General features: G+C 36.0%; 1 protein-coding gene across 10 annotated transcripts in view; it reads left to right on the top strand.

Moving 5' to 3' along the window:
- SLC4A7 (solute carrier family 4 member 7) overlaps positions 1-19,168 on the top strand; it is a 113,830-nt gene that overhangs the window by 34,352 nt on the left and 60,310 nt on the right. For all 10 annotated transcript variants that reach the window (XM_082415105.1, XM_082415102.1, XM_082415100.1 and 7 more), the window contains exons 2-3: positions 7,244-7,325; positions 10,994-11,140. In XM_082415105.1, coding sequence (XP_082271231.1) covers positions 7,244-7,325; positions 10,994-11,140 — 229 coding nt within the window. The remainder of the gene's footprint in view (positions 1-7,243; positions 7,326-10,993; positions 11,141-19,168) is intronic.

Here is a 19,168-nt window from a genome sequence, read left to right as displayed (position 1 = left end):
AGCTTATTGTTCAGGCTGGGAAACAGTTAAGCAGCTAGTTACATAAATACGTAATTATAAGTTTTAATAAAAACTATAAAGAAAAAGTACTGTGTATTCCCAGCCTGTATTACAGTGACCTTGGTCTCTTGTCTCCTGGATAAAGAACAAGTCCCTTAAGCTCTGTTTGGGGTGTGTGTGTGTGTGTGTGTGTGTGTGTGTGTGTGTGTGTGTGTGTGTGTGTGTAAAATGAGAAGATGGAACTGGAAAAGTAAAACCCATCCATACCTATGAGTCTGTGAGACCTCATTTATTCATCAGGAATAGAGAAGATAATTCATTTATGCCTTGATTTCTTATCATGGGGAGCCCCACCTTAGCTGTAAATTAACTGATAAGCTGGCCATTTGATTATATTACAGTTTTTTATTCACTGATGTATCCTCAGTATCTGGAATGATGCTCAACACATAGTGTACATTCAGTAGATATTTGTTGAATGAATGGATGAGTCCAAACTCCTAGTCTTTATTTAAGGAAATGAGACTTTTTTTAATGGTCCATCAGATTCATGCAGTCAGGGGTATTAACCATGGAAAGAATAGGCAAATAGACCATATTGCTGAGGGATTTCCTGGTTTTTTCTTGTTGATTTTTGGTAAAAAAAAATCTTGGAATTCTAAAAATACCTAGCTAACGATAACCCCTGCTGACTGAAATTGGGGAATTTTGACAGAATACCTGCTAGACCTTCTGCTACAAAACATCTACTGGATCTTTGTGTATGTGTGTTTTTCCTTTTGTGCAGAATGCCTGTGCTTTTCTATACATTTTAGTTACTGATAAAGTTGAGATAGTTTTTTAAAAAGCCCATTTCAGAAATAGATTTTATTATTATCCTCATTTCTGTTAATCAATTTATATATACTCGATAACCTAAAGTAAGTGATTCCTATGTGTTTTTTGGTGTGTGTGCTGAATTAGAACTTGGAATGAATGTAAATATCTCCTCATAGCAAGAGTGCCATAAATATTTGTGATTTATAATTTCAGATAGACCCTAATGAGGCTTTCCATTTGTCCATGACTCTTGTGCTTTGTAATAAAGTTTCTGACAATAGTGTTTCACTAATAATCTTCTTTATTATTGGAATCTGTCACTTGTGAGTTTTTACACCTCACACCTCTTTGAGTTCTCTTGCTCTTATATTCTTTGACCTCTTCACTTTTTCCCTTTGTAACTTTTTCTTAGAACTCAGATTTTCTTTAGTGTTAATCATGGTGTGTATTTAAAATAAAAATTTCTGTAACTGTGTGTTCCAGTATCTGAATCTATCCAGTTCCTCCTCTGTCTGGTGACAAAGCATTTTTCCCAGGGCTTTAAATTTTTTTCTGTCGGAATCACATGATCGCCTGAGTATAAAATTTGTGATTTTAAATTGCTTTAATTTTCCATATACCTTTTACATCTCTTCCACCTATTTTAGAGTAATGAATCAATCAAAAAATGCCAAGTGAATTCTTTAGAAACTATGAATATCATTCTTTGGCTTTTTATTTTGTGAAACAGTATTCACTGATGATTTCTCCCTTTACCTGGATTAGGAAAGATTATTTGCTTACCCTTAAGCGTTTTGCCCGTAAATTTAAAGTTTTTTTAATATTAAGTTCAACTCTTGGTAGTAGGTGGGATAAGGTTGGGAATTGGCAGTATTTGGAAGAAACTTGTATTTTGTGGGACAACATTACTATTTATATATACTTTGATAGGTTGCCCTAGGAATCTTGGGGAAAATATCTGACATACAGATCAACTTTTAGAGCACTAAATAGATTTAGGGTTGCTTGTAATACAGTGAAAGTATATAGTAACTTTACAGTGTTTTCTTGTGAATTGGAATGTATATTTCATTTTCTGAAGGATTAAAACAATGTGAATGAAGTGAGAGTAGGCCCTATAAGGCCTCCTAAAATGGTTAAGGGCAGGAAGCAGCCTCTCTTGAAGAACAATTTAAATATATATGGCTTAAGTCTGTAACATAACCAAGGACATGGTGTGCAAACTGGCGTGCAGCAGAATCACACAGAGGTTATTGAAAATATGGATGCCTGGGCTCCACCTAAACTACTGGGTCAGCATCTCCAGCACTGGGCACAGGAAACTGAATTTTAACAAACTCTCTAGGTGTGTCTGAATTTATAATATATCATAAAATCTGAAAATCTCTTAAAGTAATACAGTTCTAGATCCTTATGAGAGTTAGTTGCCTTCTCTTGGCATTTCATCCTAGATGCTTAGGAACGCATTTCCTATGAATAATTCTCCTATACAACCACAATACTATTTCAGGATATATTTTGAATCTTCATATCAGTTTTAATTAGGAAATTAATAGGTATTTGTTTCTGTAATTGTTAAGACTTTGCTGATTAATCTAGTTTTAAAGCTGTATGGTAGATGAGAAAGCATTTTTAGTCTCCTTATTTAGATTCAGTAAAATGTGGGCCTCTTCTGTGCACAGCTGTGCTTGTGCCCTTGTGCTTGGCACACACACATGGCACCTCGCCTCACAGCTCTTTCAAGGGCAAGTAACACTTGTAGATGAGGACCAAGTAGATAGGTGACAAGGCTTTCAAAAGATTTTATGCTTAAGTCTACCTCTGTGTTCACATGGTTAAAATAAATCAAAGCAATATAAGAAAAACAGTAAATACAGAAGTCAGAGGTAACCAGTTATACTGTTTGCTTGTATGTCCTTTCAGTTTCAGTGTTCATTGTGTAAATTCAGATACTCCTCTTCTGGGGACTTTCTTATACAGAAAGTAGTATGCTGTACATGTGGTTCTCTATCTACCTTGTGTGTATTTCATTTTATAATAGGTCTTAAATATTTTTAATGTCAGTACATAGCATCTTAATTTTTTTTAGTAGCTTGCTATTCCGTCAAGTACATTGCCATTCCTCTTTAAGGGCCCCTGGGGATGGTTTCCAGTCTTTTCCAGTTACAAGCTGCAGTAAATAACCTTGCACATTTGTTATTTCATATACAGAGAATTTAAATTTTCTTAGTGATCTTATATGGATAATTCTTAAATCTGTTGTCTTCTGTGTTATAGAGCAGTTGTATTCTGAATAGTTACCTTATTTTATAAATAAAAAATTGAAACCAAGGCAAAATAATTTTCTTAAGATTACAGTGAGTCAATCTTGCATTGGTATACTTAGGGTACCTTTTTATTCTTCCGTGTACTTGAGTTTTCCCAGTGCCTTGGCTTTATTTCATTTTAGGTAGGCTTTATAAGGACTGGCTTGTGTGGCTTACTCATCTGAGGTTAAGAACGAAAACATTTTGATGTCAGGGGTGGCTCTTTGCTTTTGCTATTTTTAGTTTTCCACTATATTCTTGGAGTTAAAAAACGAAGAAGAGTTTTTTTCTAGATGCAGATTTAAAAGTAACTGACATATTAAATTGAAACTTGAATTTATTCTTTTTAAAAATTACCAAAATTACGTTTATTGTTAACAGAAAATTAAACACTACAGGGTTGTCTGTTTCTGCTTCGCCAGCCATCCGTGTGACACAGTGTCAGTGGTTTGATGTTTAACCTTTTAAATATTTACATGTATTTTTTACATCTATTTCAAAAAAGAACTCAAAATTGTATTTTATATAGTGTTTTAACTAGATCTATATTTAGAAATATGGCTTAAAGCTTATCCTAAGATGATAGAATTTAAAATGCAGTGTTTTTTCAGAAATGTATTTCTACCTTGAAACATCAATCCCTTCATTCTGAGGGATATATTTATCCCTCAGAAAATATATATATTTTCAATATATAGCCATATGCACCTGCATATTTTGTTGACTTACTTGTAATATGTTGAGATGTGCAACGTGTGTGCCACTTAATATTTGCCTTTATAGCAAACTTCCTTTCTGATTCATGTTTCACAGTTGTTGAAAAGTAGATAATGTTTTTAAGGGAAGGGAGAAATGCAGATACCCCCTCCCTGTTTTGTTTGTTTTGTTTTTAACAGTGTTGTGTTGTAAATTTTCCAGACTTCCAAAATTTTCACTTTATTTTTTTCTACAAGTTACGCATGACAGCATTCTCATTGAAAACCCAAACATTAACAATAAAATTATATATTCACTTGGCTTTGAGTCACTTCCTCCTGGCTTCACAGAGGGTATCTAAGGAGAGCAAGGTGAGTGGATCATGAGAAGATGAATAGATGCACATCCTCTTTTTTACATGCCCCTTTTGGCACACGTGGCAGTATTTTTCTGTGATAGATGTTTACAGGTCAAAGAGTATGTGTATTTTAAATAAATATTGTGAGCTTGCCCAACTTCAGCTATTTCATAGTGTTAGCTGATTAGTGTTAGTACATCTAAACATGTAAGTACATCTGCATAGAAATAAAAGAGATTTTTTTGTTTGTTTGTTAAGGATGAGAGATAAGTATATTGTTTTGCTTCCTTGGCAGTTGTTCTGGTGAAATGAAAGTTTGGAATGGGAGCAGTTAATCCCTTTTAGAATACACAGTGTGCTACCTCTTGGATCATACAACATCTGTGTCTTTTGTTTGAGAGGCAGCTTCTTTTTTGTACCTACCTGTGCATGCTTAGTGACTAAATAGCATGACATCATTGGAGGAATGGTTTTAGAGTGTGGCATGCTTAATGGATGGTAATGATTAGTTCTTCATTCTTGTACGTGTGTGTGTGTGTGTGTGTGTGTGTGTGTGTGTTTCCTACTTTAGCCTTTCCTCCTTATTAAGGGAGTGCGACTGCTGTGAGGCAGGTTACCATACATACAGCTGTCTCTTCTTTCTTAGTCTACTATATGAAGATGTATAATGGTCTACACAGCCTGTTTCCAAGTCCTTTAGATATAAAGCCTTAGCAAGTCATTTAACTTCTGAGTTTCCTGTATTAAGTTGAATCCCAGTTCTTTAGAGTCATATACAAGTACCTCTTGATATCCAGGTCTATTTGATTCTACAGTTTGGATATCTAGCCTTCCTTCAGAAAGTAAGTTTGGATATTGAGATCTGCATTTTCTTAATATACTGTGTCTGTTTCCGAGTTTGGGGTAGCAAATAGTGAGGGTTTGGATAGTAGGGAATATATTTGAAAATTTAATCAAATTGATTCAGTTCCTGAGTTTTAAGATATTAGAATTAAGACACTGAGAGTTTGGATAGCAAGGAATAATTGTATATGAATTTATTTTATATGCACTGAAAAAAAAACCTATACACAAAAGTAAGATATTTTAAGGTCAAGAGTTGGAGGAGACCTTAAAAGATCATTTTACCCAACCTCCTATTTGATCCTTTCTAAAACAAACTGGCCCTCCAGTTGATGCTTGGACATGGAAAGTGGTGAGAAGCTGACTATGTTATATGTCCTTCTGGTTTATTGTTTTAAGTGGAGAGGAAGTGCTAGGCAGTGAGCAAGCACGGAGACCATGGGGGAAAATGACTGTCATCTGATGGATAAAATAACTTCCTTCTAGAAAATTGATAGTGTGGAGTACTATAAAGTTATCAATTAAAGCATAAGGACCTTCAAAGAGAACAAATTAGATTAGTTCTTTTCCTTCTTGAAAGATGCTGGGGTTTTTTTCCTCTTCTCCTTTGGGAGGTTTGTAGTACTTTGCTTCTGTCTGAGCAGGAATATCATCCATTTCCAGTTGCCCATCTTTTGCCTGCCCTGAATGACTGGTTGGGTCATCTACCTCATCATCAAGCTCTGGCTCCTTTCTGCTCATTTCTGTGTTTTTTTAGCCTCTTCCTGGGCCATCCTTTTCCTTCCGTTCATCTCTTGCTTTGATCCTTTGACAGAGGCATTGTGGCACAGGATTTCTCCAGTAAGAATGCCTTGCCAAATGAGGTTCCATATTCTGGGTTCCTCTGTACTGCACACATGCACACTCCACGAACTGATCCATGTCACTCTTGAAGTTCAGATAGGCCTTTGTCACATCAGTCAGCTCTTCCTCAGAACCTTTGTCTGTCTTTTCAGAACCTTGAGTGTCCTCCTCCAGTGTGTGTCCCAGTCCCAGGTTTGGTTGAGTACAGCGGAGTCCTTATCCACTGTCCCCCTGCTCATTGTACTCTGCTCTCTGGTCTTTGTCACTTAAGATGGAACAGACTTCCCTGAGGAACTGGAAGTGGTGGGTGCTGTCCTCCTCATCACTCTTGCCCACTGAGTCTGGGTGCACCTGTAGAGCCATGGTGGCTCTGCTCACCTCATGGTGGCTCTGCTGGCCACTCCCGTCAGCAGTGAAGGTCTATGAGGCTGCAGAGCCCTGCTGGGCATGGGTCCAGCGTGAGCCACAGCTCACATAAGACCTCTGAAGGGAAGGGGCTTCGTCCATCTGTCTCAGTCAGTGACGCAGAATCTTGTACATACTAAATTCATAATAAGTAGTTAATGAGGATTATATAATGTTCTTTTGAAAGTTAAGTTAGAAGTTGAGAAGGGAAATTTAAGCTAAAATTTTCTTTTAAAAATAGTCTGTGTAGTGTTTTACAGTAAATATGGTTAGTCTTTTTGTTGAGCTGAAGACTGGAACAAAATTGTGACGGTTGACTTCCACAACTCAAAGCTGGACTCTCCTTAGAGGTTAAATTTTGGCATGGCTTTTCCTTTGTAGAGAAATAAAAAGTTCTTATAACTTTGATTGTTTCTTGGTAACTTATGAGTGAAAGTGATACTACATGTTAAGTCTATGGACTTATTTTTGACCATTATATGTTTAACCATAATCCAGTGTAGCGGAGTTAAGCGGGTTTTTTTTTTTTTTTTTTTTTTTTTTTTTTTTTGGTTAAGAGTACCTAAGAGCAAAAAAAAAAAAAAAAGAAGAAGAAGGAAAGAAAAAAAGTACTCTATATTGATATCTAAGGGTTTCCCTCATCCCCGATTTTCTTTAATTTCTGATCTGGAGGATTGTTCCATTGAAGTGAGTATGTGTACCAGTTACCAGTAACTTCCATAGAAGACCAGTGAAAAATCTTTGTCATTTCAGTTCTTTCCATGAGATTTTTGAATGGTCTTCTGTGGATTTTAAAAAAAAAAAGCCTATAAACATACTTTTAAAAGAATACAGTTAGCTATATTACAAATTCAGTTCTTTGAGAGGAAGGCAATCTGTTACATATTTTTGGCTGTCTCAAATAACACACCCTAGTAAGTAGGTCCTCAGTATTTATTGATTTCATGAGTGAATGAGAATAATTTCTTTGTAGGGTCCTGATGAAGAAGCTGTTGTAGATCTTGGCAAAACCAGCTCAACTGTGAACACCAAGTTTGAAAAAGAAGAACTAGAGAGTAAGTTTGTCTAAAATAACTTGTTTAGCAGGATAAATTACTAATGAATGTTTGTTAGTGTCCTTTACCTATTATTTGTTGAAATATTTGTTGTTGTCATTGTAGAGCATACATTTAGAAGAGTGTTCAACACTTTTCTAAATATAGTTTAAAGAAGAGTAATACAGCAAAAACCCATTTAACCACTACCCATATCTGCAAATAGAACATTCCCTGAAACATAAATATCAGAATGCTTTTCAAACTTTACTCATGGTTACCATTACTTATCTTGGAAATTGAAATGCCACAATTATAAAATGAGTTAATTCTTTAATTTTTTTTCTAACAGCCTGGGTAATTTGAATTATGAGCAAATTATAGCGTGCCAGACTAATAAGCCACAGTTATCACTGGTTGTCATCTAAATGTTCGTTTTATATGTCTGTTAATCAGCCTTTTAAAGTACTTATAAAAACCTCAGCATAGAATTGTGTAGCAAATGAGTTATTTGCCAATCTGTTTTCCCTTAGCCAGAAGAAGTCCTGACAAATGGTTTGTTTGTTTGTTTCTTTTTTTTGAAATAATTTTAGATTTACAGAAGAGTTGCAAGGGTAGTACAGAGTGTCCCCTGTATACGTTTCACCCAGCTTTTTCTAATGTTAACATTTTATTTAGGTGTAAGTTTATGAAAATGAAGAAATTAACATTGATACAATACTACTAACTAAACTACAGATTTTATGCAGATTTTACTAGTTTTTCCGCTGATGTTCTTTTTCTGTCCCAGGATCCCTTTGAACAGCTCAGGTTGTGATAGGACACTTAGTTGTCAGGTCTCCTTAGCCTCCTGTAACCTATGACAGTTTCTAGATCTTTCCCCGTTTTTCATGACCTTGACATTTGGAAGAGTAGTGGTTAGATACTAATAGAATGTCCCAAAATGTGGGTTTGTCTAATGTCACATTGTGACGTTATAATCTCATAGCCCAGATCATGGGTATGTGAGGAGCATACCACACGTGATGTGCCCCTCTCACCTGTGGACAGGTGTTATCGACATAACTTAACTGTTGGTGATGTTAAGCCTGAACACTTGCTTAAGGTGGTGTTCATGGCAGATGTTTTGATAGACTTATTTTGGGGTTTTTTTGAGACCTACATTTTTGAGTTAAAGTCTTCTATGACAGCTGAATGGAGCCATTGCTTTACAAAAAGAGGTGGAAAGAGGCACAAATAGGTGTTCTCCACATTTGCTTCCTGAAATGGAAAAAACCCGTTTTTTAAAGTAACCTGTATATGTAGTGTATTTATCAGTTGATGGTATTAGCCCTTGGTGTAATTAGCCCTTGGTATAACAGAGCCCTTGGTGCTCTGTAAAATAAGAGAAGTAACAGGAGACTAGCATTGTTAATTACATGAACTTATACGTAATTCTTTTTTATCATAGTAAATTTTGGTATACTTTTGTGTATGTTACTTTTTTTCCTTTTTGGAAAACTAATACTGTCAATACTCAGAGATACTGCAGGTTTGGTTCTAGACCACTGCAGTAAAGTGAATATTGCAGTAAAGTGAGTCACATGAATTTTTTTGGTTTCCTAGTGCGTATAAAGGTTATGTTCATGCTATATTGTAGTCTATTAAGTGTGAATAGCATTATGTCTAAAAAACAATGTACATGCCGTAACTAAAAATACTTTATTGCTAAAAAATGGTAACCGTCATCTGAGCCTTCGGCAAGTCATAATCTTTTTGCTGGTGGAGGGTCTTGCCTTGATGTTGGTGGCTGCTGACTGATGAGGGTGGTAGTTGCTGAAGGTTGGGGTTGATTTCTTAAAATAAGACAACAGTAAAGTTTGCCACTTTGATTGACTCCTCCTTTCATGAATGATTTCTCTGTAGCCTGCAAGGCTGTGTGATAGCATTTGACCCACAGTAGAATGTCTTTCAAAATTAGAGTCCTATCAAACCCTGCCTTTGCCTTTGCTTTATCAACTAAATTTATGCAATAATCTAATCCTTTGTTGTCATTTCAACAATCTTCACAGCAGCTTCACCAGGAGTAGATTTCATCCAAAGAAACCACTTTCTTTGCTCATCAGTAGGAAGCAAGTTTTATCATGAACTGGCAGCAATTCAGTCCCATCTTTAGGCTCCACTTCTAATTCTAGCTCTTTTGCTATTTCCATCACATCTGCAGTGACTTTCTCCACTGAAGTCTTGAACCCCTCAAAGTCATCCACGAGGGCTGGAATCAACTTCTTCCAAATGCCTGTTAATGTTGATATTTTGACCTCTTCCCATGAATCATGAATGCTATTCATGGCATCTGGGAAGGAATGGTGAATCCTTTCCAGAAGGTTTTCAATTAACTTTGCCCAGATCTATCAGAGGAGTCACTATCTATGGCAGCTATAGCCTTCAAGACCTGAAAGTTGAAATGACTCCTTGATCCATGAGCTGCAGAATGCATGTTGTGTTACCAGGCATGAAAACATCATTAATCTCTTTGTACATCTCCATCAGAGCTCTTGAGTAACTAGGTGCCTTGTCAATGAGCAGTAATACTTTGAAAGGAATCTTTTTTTCTGAGCAGTAAGTCTCAACAGTGGGCTTAAAATATTCAGTAAACTGTTGTCAACAGATGCGCTGTCATCCAGGCTTTGTATAACCTATAATGGAAAAGAATCTGAAGCTATACACGTGAAACTAACACAATATTGTAAATCAACTAAAGTTAAATAAAAAAGAAGAAGAAAGGAAGGAAGGAAGGAAAAAAAATACATATATAGAGCACAGGCAGAATAGACTGAGCATGACTCTTTAAGGGCCCTAGGATTTTCAGAATGGTAAATGAGCATTGGCTTCAACTTCATGTCACCAGCTGCATTAGCATGCATGTCCTTTGAAGCTTTGAAGCCAGGTATTGTCTTCTCCTCTCTAGCTATGAAAGCCCTAGATGGCATCTTCTTCCAATAGAAGGCTGTTTTGTCTACATTCTATCCAGACCATTAAAACTTTCTCCTTATCAACAGTAAGGCTGTTTCACTTTCTTATCATTTGTGTGTTCACTAGCACTTTTAATTTCCTTCAAGAACTTTTCCTTTGCTTTCACTTCTTGGCTGTTTGGCACAAGAGGCCTGGCTTTATGCCAGTTTCGGCATGCCTTCCTCACTAGGCTTAATCATTTCTAGCTTCTGATTTAAGGTGAGAGATGTGCGACTCTTTCACTTGAACGCTTAGAGGCCATTGTAAGGCTTTTAATTGGACTAATTTCAGCATTGCTGTGTCTCAGGGAATAGGGAAGCCCAAGGAGAGGGAGAGAGATGGGGGAACGGATGGTCAGGGGAGCAATCAGAACACATACAACATTTATCGATTAAGTTCACCATCTTATATGGGCATGGTTTGTGGTGCCTCCAAACAATCACCATAGTAAATCAAAGATCACTGATCATGGACCACCATAACAAATATAATAATAATGAAAAAGTTTGAACCATTGCAAGAATTACTGTCAAAACATGACACAGAGACAGGAGGTGAGCAAATGCTGTTGGAAAAATAGTGCTGATACATTGGTTCAATGCAAGGTTGCCACAAACCTTCTGTTTGAAAAAAAACACAGTATCTGTGATGTGCAATAAAATGAGGTCTGCCAGTAATGTTTCCGAACATTTTACCAGGTCATCGAGCTGTGTATATAGGTGTCCACGTGCCATTTAGTAAAGAGAGTCGCCGGCGTCACAGGCATCGTGGACACAAACATCACCACCGGAGAAGAAAAGACAAAGACTCAGACAGAGAAGATGGACGGGAATCTCCTTCTTACGGTAAGAGAATGGAAAGTTCTCCATTAACAGTTTAAGGTTCTTTCCTGGAAAGTTTTTTTTTTTAATTAAATATTTCCTTTTTAAAATTGTATTTCTGTAATAACTCAGACACAGTATATGCATTGAGGAATACTAATTGAAGTAAGAATATTTTTTCTACAAGAAAAATGCTTAGTTTATTGGTTAAGATCTACTTAGGATGAGTGAAAAAAGTAAGGGGCTTTGGTTTCTTTATTGTATTCCAGCCTTGGAATTGTAAATGTTGAGTCTTGGCACTTAAAATTCAATTTAGGAGGGTTTTTATTTCCTTTTCTCTATTATATATTTCATTATTAACATATGCAATGAACAAATATCTGGAATCCTTAGGCTCCTGGAACAGATTGAAATTTTTTTTTTTCATTTTTAAATACATTTTTTGCCAGAAGATTTTTATCCATAAAGCTGGATTACTTGGTTATCTGTGCAGCAAAGAGTGCTTTGATTTGATAGTATTGTCTTTAGAAGGACAGATTTTTTTGTTTGAAAGCAGAGCAATAAAGAAGTACCAGTAGACAGAGGAAATGATGGGAATCTCAGAAAGCAAAAAAGGCATATGGTAGAGGAAAATGAATTATTATCTGATAATAAAGATTAGTAGTTATTTAAGGGCCCCTGAAAGCTGGAAAGGCGAGAGCCCGAAAAAACAGCTGTGCGGCTTGAGCAGGACATTGCACTCAGTTGACATGTAAGGCATCATTGGTTTTTTAGGACATCGTGGCCCATATGGCCATCTACACCATAGGTCCTAGTGTGTGCATTCTTGAGGAGCCATGTGAGCTGCACCCCCACAGGCACTTGTGTGCTGTGCTGGAGGAAAGTTCTTTTGACGAGGTAAAGAGGGAAAGAATTACTGTGTATACTACAGCTTATGTCATGGTCATAAGAAAGAAGATACTGATGGCCTAGTAAAATATTAAGTGCCAATTCTGTGCTAAGTATTCCACCAAGCCCTTGACATACGTGCTTTGACTTAATCTTCTCAGCATTTTTAAAAAATTAAAGATAGATATTATTGTTTTCGTTATATAGATGGAGAAACCTCAACTTAGAGAGGCTAAATGATGGGAATCTCTTAGCCAGTACTAAGAGATCCTGATGGCCTAATAAACTATTAAGTGGTCATATAGCTAACAAAAATATGTCGCTGGTGAAGGAAAAATCAACAGTAATTTTAAAAGCATCACTAGTGGACTTTGATGACATTGGTAGTTGAGAAGTATTTTGCTGTTATTTTGTGAGTGGATCGGTATGCTTCTCTATTTCATTCTGAATAAAAAGGCACACAATATTTTTTATAGGAATGCTGCTTACTAGACTGTAAGTATGTTTATATGTTCACCTGGCTAGGTGGTTTAATGTTCAAGCTGAGGTCTGAAATATGTAGTCTAAATATAGTTGTTTGAAAAATAAATTTGGTGGAGAAAATATTTATAACTTTTTCATAGAGTAATTATGCCTAGAAAAGTTTTATGCCACAGAATTGGGTTTGTTTTGGTTTTAACTCCAATCTGTGTCCTAGAAATTGCTATGAAGTACCTTCTTTCTTCCCCTCACTCTCCAAAAAGAGATTACACAGGTGTTTTGGACATGATGGACTAACAGGAATTGCATTTGTCCTCCAATTTTAAACAGTTAGAAAACTGCACAAAATATATGAAACAGTAATTTTCAGACAATGGACAACAAGCAGCATAGGATGCTGAGCTCTGTTACTACAAGCAACTGTATGCCAATAAAATGGACAACGTGGAAGAAGTGGACACATTCTTAGAAATGCACAACCTGCCGAGACTGAACCAGGAAGAAATAGAAAATATGAACAGACCAGTCACAAGCATTGAAATTGCAACTGTGATTAAAAATCTTCCAACAAACAAAAGCCCAGGACCAGATGGCTTCACAGGCGAATTCTATCAAACATTTAGAGAAGAACTAACACCTATCCTTCTCAAACTCTTCCAAAATATAGCAGAGGGAGGAACATTCCCAAACTCATTGTATGAGGCCACCATCACCCTGATACCAAAACCAGACAAAGATGTCACAAAGAAAGAAAACTACAGGCCAGTGTCACTGATGAACGTAGATGCAAAAATCCTCAACAAAATACTAGCAAACAGAATCCAACAGCACATTAAAAGGATCATACACCATGATCAAGTGGGGTTTATCTCAGGAATGCAAGAATTCTTCAATATACGCAAATCAATGAATGTGATACACCATATTAACAAATTGAAGGAGAAAAACCATATGATCATCTCAATAGATGCAGAGAAAGCTTTTGACAAAATTCAATACCCATTTATGATAAAAACCCTCCAGAAAGTAGGCATAGAGGGAACTTTCCTCAACATAATACAGGCCATATATGACAAACCCACAGCCAACATCGTCCTCAATGGTGAAGAACTGAAACCATTTCCACTAAGATCAGAAACAAGGCAAGGTTGCCCACTCTCACCAATATTATTCAACATAGTTTTGGAAGTTTTAGTCACAGCAATCAGAGAAGAAAAAGAAATAAAAGGAATCCAAATCGGAAAAGAAGTAAAGCTGTCACTGTTTGCAGATGACATGATATTATACATAGAGAATCCTAAAGAGTCTACCAGAAAACTACTAGAGCTACAAAAGCTACTACAAAATCAATGAATTTTGTAAAGTAGAAGGATACAAAATTAATGCACAGAAATCTCTTGCATTCCTATACACTAATGACGAAAAATCTGAAAGTGAAATTAAGAAAACACTCCCATTTACCATGGCAACAAAAAGAATAAAATATCTAGGAATTAACCTACCTAAGGAGACAAAAGACCTGTATGCAGAAAATTATAAGACACTGATGAAAAAAATTAGAGAGGATACAAATAGATAGAGAGTTATACCATGCTCTTGGATTGAAAGAATCAACATTGTGAAAATAAGTATACTACCCAAAGCAATCTACAGATTCAATGCAATCCCTATCAAACTACCACTGGTATTTTTCACAGAACTAGAACAAAAAATTTCACAATTTGTATGGAAACACAAAAGACCCCGAATAGCCAAAGCAATCTTGAGAAAGAAATACAGAGCAGGAGGAATATGGCTCCCTGACTTCAGACTATACTACAAAGCTACAGTAATCAAGACAGTATGGTACTGGCCCAAAAACAGAAATATAGATCCATGGAACAGGATAGAAAGCCCAGAGATAAACCCACACACATATGGTCACCTTATCTTTGATAAAGGAGGCCAGAATATACAATGGAGAAAGACAGCCTCTTCAATAAGTGGTGCTGGGAAAACTGGACAGCTACATGTGAAAGAATGAAATTAGAACACTCCCTAACACCATACACAAAAATAAACTCAAAATGGATTCAAGACCTAAATGTAAGACCGGACACTATAAAACTCTTAGAGGAAAACATAGGAAGAACACTCTTTGACATAAATCACAGCAAGATCTTTTTTGATCCACCTCCTAGAGTAATGGAAATAAAAACAAAAATAAACAAATGGGACCTAATGAAACTTCAAAGCTTTTGCACAGCGAAGGAAACCATAAACAAGATGAAAAGACAACCCTCAGAATGGGAGAAAATATTTGCAAACGAATCAACGGACAAAGGATTAATCTCCAAAATATATAAACAGCTCGTGCAGCTCAATATTAAAGAAACAAACAACGCAATCCAAAAATTGGCAGAAGACCTAAATAAACATTTCTCCAAAGAACACGTACAGATGGCCAAGAAGCACATGAAAAGCTGCTCAACATCACTAATTATTAGAGAAATGCAAATCAAAACTACAATGAGGTATCACCTCACATCAGTTAGAATGGGCATCATCAGAAAATCTACAAACAACAAATGCTGGAGAGGGTGTGTAGAAAAGGGAACCCTCTTGCACTGTTGGTGGGAATGTAAATTGATACAGCCACTATGGAGAACAGTATGGAGGTTCCTTAGAAAACTAAAAATAGAATTACCATATGATCCTGCAATCCCGCTATTGGGCATATACCCAGAGAAAACCATAATTCAAAAAGACACATGCACCCCAATGTTCATTGCAGCACTATTTACAATAGCCTGGTCATGGAAGCAACCTAAATGCCCATCGACAGACGAATGGATAAAGAAGATGTGGTACATATATACAATGGAATATTACTCAGCCATAAAAAGGAACGAAATTGAGTCATTTGTTGAGACGTGGATGAATCTAGAGACTCATACGGAGTGAAGTAAGTCAGAAAGAGAAAAACAAATATCGTATATTAATGCATGTGTGTGGAACCTAGAAAAGTGGTACAGATGAACCAGTTTGTAGGGCAGAAATTGAGACACAGATGTAGGGAACAAACGTATGGACACCAAGTTGGGAAAACCACGGTGGGGTGGGGATGGTGGTGTGCTGAATTGGGTGATTGGGATTGACATGTATACACTGATGTGTGTAAAATTGATGACTAATAAGAACCTGCAGTATAAAAAACCAAACAAACAAGCAAAAAACAACTAATACTAAACTCATTGGGTTATTGTATGGAAATATGTTAATATAAATGTTTCAGACATTACATGAAATTTCTAAAAATCTTATATGTTCTGGTATAATGTTATAAGTCATAATTCTGGTTATTACTTTAAAATGTATATTTCAGAAATAACTAAATTTTCTTGTCAATTGCATTATTATGAACTTTCATCAAATCTTTAACCATGGTCATTTTTAAGTCTTTTGTCATTTACAGACAGTTCTGGGTGTACTCTGATGCTTTTGCAAAAATGTTCCTATAAAAGGTTTTCATCTTCAAGGAATTCATGGAAAAGACTCTGACAAGTACAGGTTTCTGGTAACTGACTATACTGCTGAACTGAATGAATAAGCATTTTCAGAACTCTAATGGAAAACTGGTGAATTCATAAAAGTGCTAACAAAGATCAAGGTGAAAAAAAAATTAATTACATGGAACTGAGTGAAGTGATGAGGATGATTATAATTTTTGTGACTTTTTGTTTGAATAAAAAAAAAAACAAACCTAAAAGTAGAACTACCATACGACCTAGCAATCCCACTACTGGACGTATACCCTGAGAAAACCATAATTTAAAAAGAGTCATGTACCAAAATGTTCACTGCAGCTCTATTTGCAGTAGCCAGGACATGGAAGCAACCTAAGTGTCCATCAACAGATGAATGGATAAAGAAGATGTGGCACATATATACAATGGAATATTACTCAGCCATAAAAAGAAACGAAATTGAGTTATTTGTAGTGAGGTGGATGGACCTAGAGTGTGTCATACAGAGTGAAGTAAGTCAGAAAGAGAAAAACAAATACCGTATGCTAACACATATATATGGAATCTTAAAAAAAAAAAAGGTCATTAAGAACCTAGCGGCAAGACAGGAATAAAGACACAGACCTACTAGAGAATGGACTTGAGGATATGGGGAGGGGGAAGGGTAAGCTGGGACAAAGTGAGAGAGTGGCATGGACATATATACACTACCAAATGTAAAATAGATAGCTAGTGGGAAGCAGCCGCATAGCAGAGGGAGATCAGCTCGGTGCTTTGTGACCACCTAGATGGGTGGGATAGGGAGGGTGGGTGGGAGGGAGACGCAAGCGGGAAGAGATATGGGGACATATGTATATGTATAACTGATTCACTTTGTTATAAAGCGGAAACTAACACACCATTTTAAAGCAATTATACTCCAATAAAGATGTTAAAAAAAAAAAGAAACAGATCCAGAAATGACAAAGTTGATGGAGTTCGAAAACAAGCATGTAAAAGCAGTATAATATATATGCTTTATATGTTCAAGAAGAGAGAGGCTGAAAATATATGAAAGTCCCACATGGAACTTCTACAGATGAAAAATGCAGTATCTGAAATAAGTAGTACACTAGATAAGATTAACAGATGATTTGACATTACAGAATAAAAAAGATAAGTGATTTTTGAAGATATTGTGATAGAAACTAATCAAAATGAAACGAAAAAAAGCTGAAGACCAATAAACAGCATCAGTAATTTGTTGGACAGTATCAGGTAGTCTATCATATGTGTAATTGGAGTGCCAGAAAAATTTCCAAAATTAATAAAAAGTCTGAACTCACAGGTCCAAGGAGTTCAGCAAAACCCAAGGGGAAGAAACATGAAGAAAAAACCACACAAAGTCACATAAAAATCAAACCGCTGAAACCAAGACCTAACAGTCCTAAATGTATATAACAACAGCTTCAAAATCCATGAAGCAAAAACTGATAAAATTGAAAAGAGAAAGAGAGAAATCCACACTTATAGTTGGAGATTGCAACTCTCCTTTCTCAGTAATGGATATAACAAGTAAACAAAAAATCAGTAAGGATATAGAAGACCTAAATAACACTGTCAGTCAGATTGATAGTCACATGCATAGAACATTTCACCCAACCACAGCAGAATACACATTCTTTACAATTGCATATTGAAGATTTAACCAAGATCATATTCTAGGCCATAAAACAAGTCTTAATACATTTAAAAAGACTGAAAGTGTATTCTGTTACCACAAATAGAATTAAACTTAAAAGATATTAAGAAAAATGCCCAGATATTTGGAAATTAAGCACGAAGTTTCTCAGTAACCCATGGGTTAAAGATGCAATCACAACAGAAATTAGAAAATATATTGAATTCATGAAAATGAAAACACAGTACAGGCAGAAAATTGAGAGAAAATCTTGCAAAGTGAGGACACAGTCCTGACACACACAGGTTTCATTTAGCATGGTACTGTGCAAAGTGAGGACTGCCTACATATTAGAATTTGTTAGATATAGCTAAAGCAGTGCTTAGAGAAAAATGTATAGCATTTAGTTTTTATACTAGAAAAGAAGGGACTTCCCTGGTGGCACAGTGGTAGAGACTCCACGCTCCCAGTGAAGGGGGCCCAGGTTTGATCCCTGGTCCAGGAACTGGATTCCACATGCATGCCACAGGTGGGAATTCGGGAGTTTGCATGCCACAACCGAGGAGCCCACCTGTTGCAACTAAGACCCAGTGCAAACAAATAAATTTAAGTAAAGAAATTAATTTAAAAAACGCAGAACAAGAAAAGCCTAATCAATGATTTAAGCTTGTAACTTAAGAAATTGAAGGAAAAAATACTGCAAATTAAGCCTAAATAAGTAAAAGAAAAGAAACAATAAAAATGAAAGCAGAAATGAATAAAATAAAAATCAGACCAACAGTAGCAAAAATCAATCAGACTGAAATCTGGTTCTTTGAAAAGATCAATAAAATTGAGAAATCTAAATAGCCAGACTGATCAGGTGAGGGAAAAAAAGATACAAATGACCAGCACCAGAAATTTTCAGTAAAGATTCTACAGATATTAAAGAATAAGGAGGGAATATTATGAATGATTTTATGCCAACAAAATTGATACTTCAGATTAAATGGGAAAGTTTCTTAGGAATACATGCTATTAGGCAGAAATGGGTAACTTGAATTATCCTACATGTATAAAAAGAAATTGAATTTGTAGTCTAAAGCATTCCCACAATGGAAATTTACTCCCAAATGTCATCAAACATATAAGAATGAAATAACACAGACTCTGCCAGAAAATTGAAGATGAGGGAACACTTTTCCATTCATATTGTGAATCCAGCATTACCCTGATACCAAAACCTGATGAAGATGTTACAATAGAATAAAACTACACACTAATTATTTCTCATGAGTATAGATTCAGAAATCCTTAACAAAATAAAAGCATATCTTAACCAGCAATACTTAAGAGGGATAATACATCATGATGGTGGTAATCTGAATAGTGGCCCCCACAATGTCCATATTCCTACTGTCCGGAACCTGTGAATGTTAACCTTATTTGGCAAAAGTGAATCTGTAGATGTGACTAAGTTAAAGGATTTTGTGAAGTGGAGATTATGCTGGATTAATGCAGATGGGCCAGATTTAATCA

The sequence above is a fragment of the Balaenoptera physalus genome, assembly GCF_965194825.1.
Source record: "Balaenoptera physalus genome assembly, chromosome: 11".
NCBI lineage: Eukaryota > Metazoa > Chordata > Mammalia > Artiodactyla > Balaenopteridae > Balaenoptera > Balaenoptera physalus.
The sequence above is the reverse complement of the archived record's forward strand: the minus strand, read 5'-3'. Positions and strand labels throughout refer to the sequence as shown.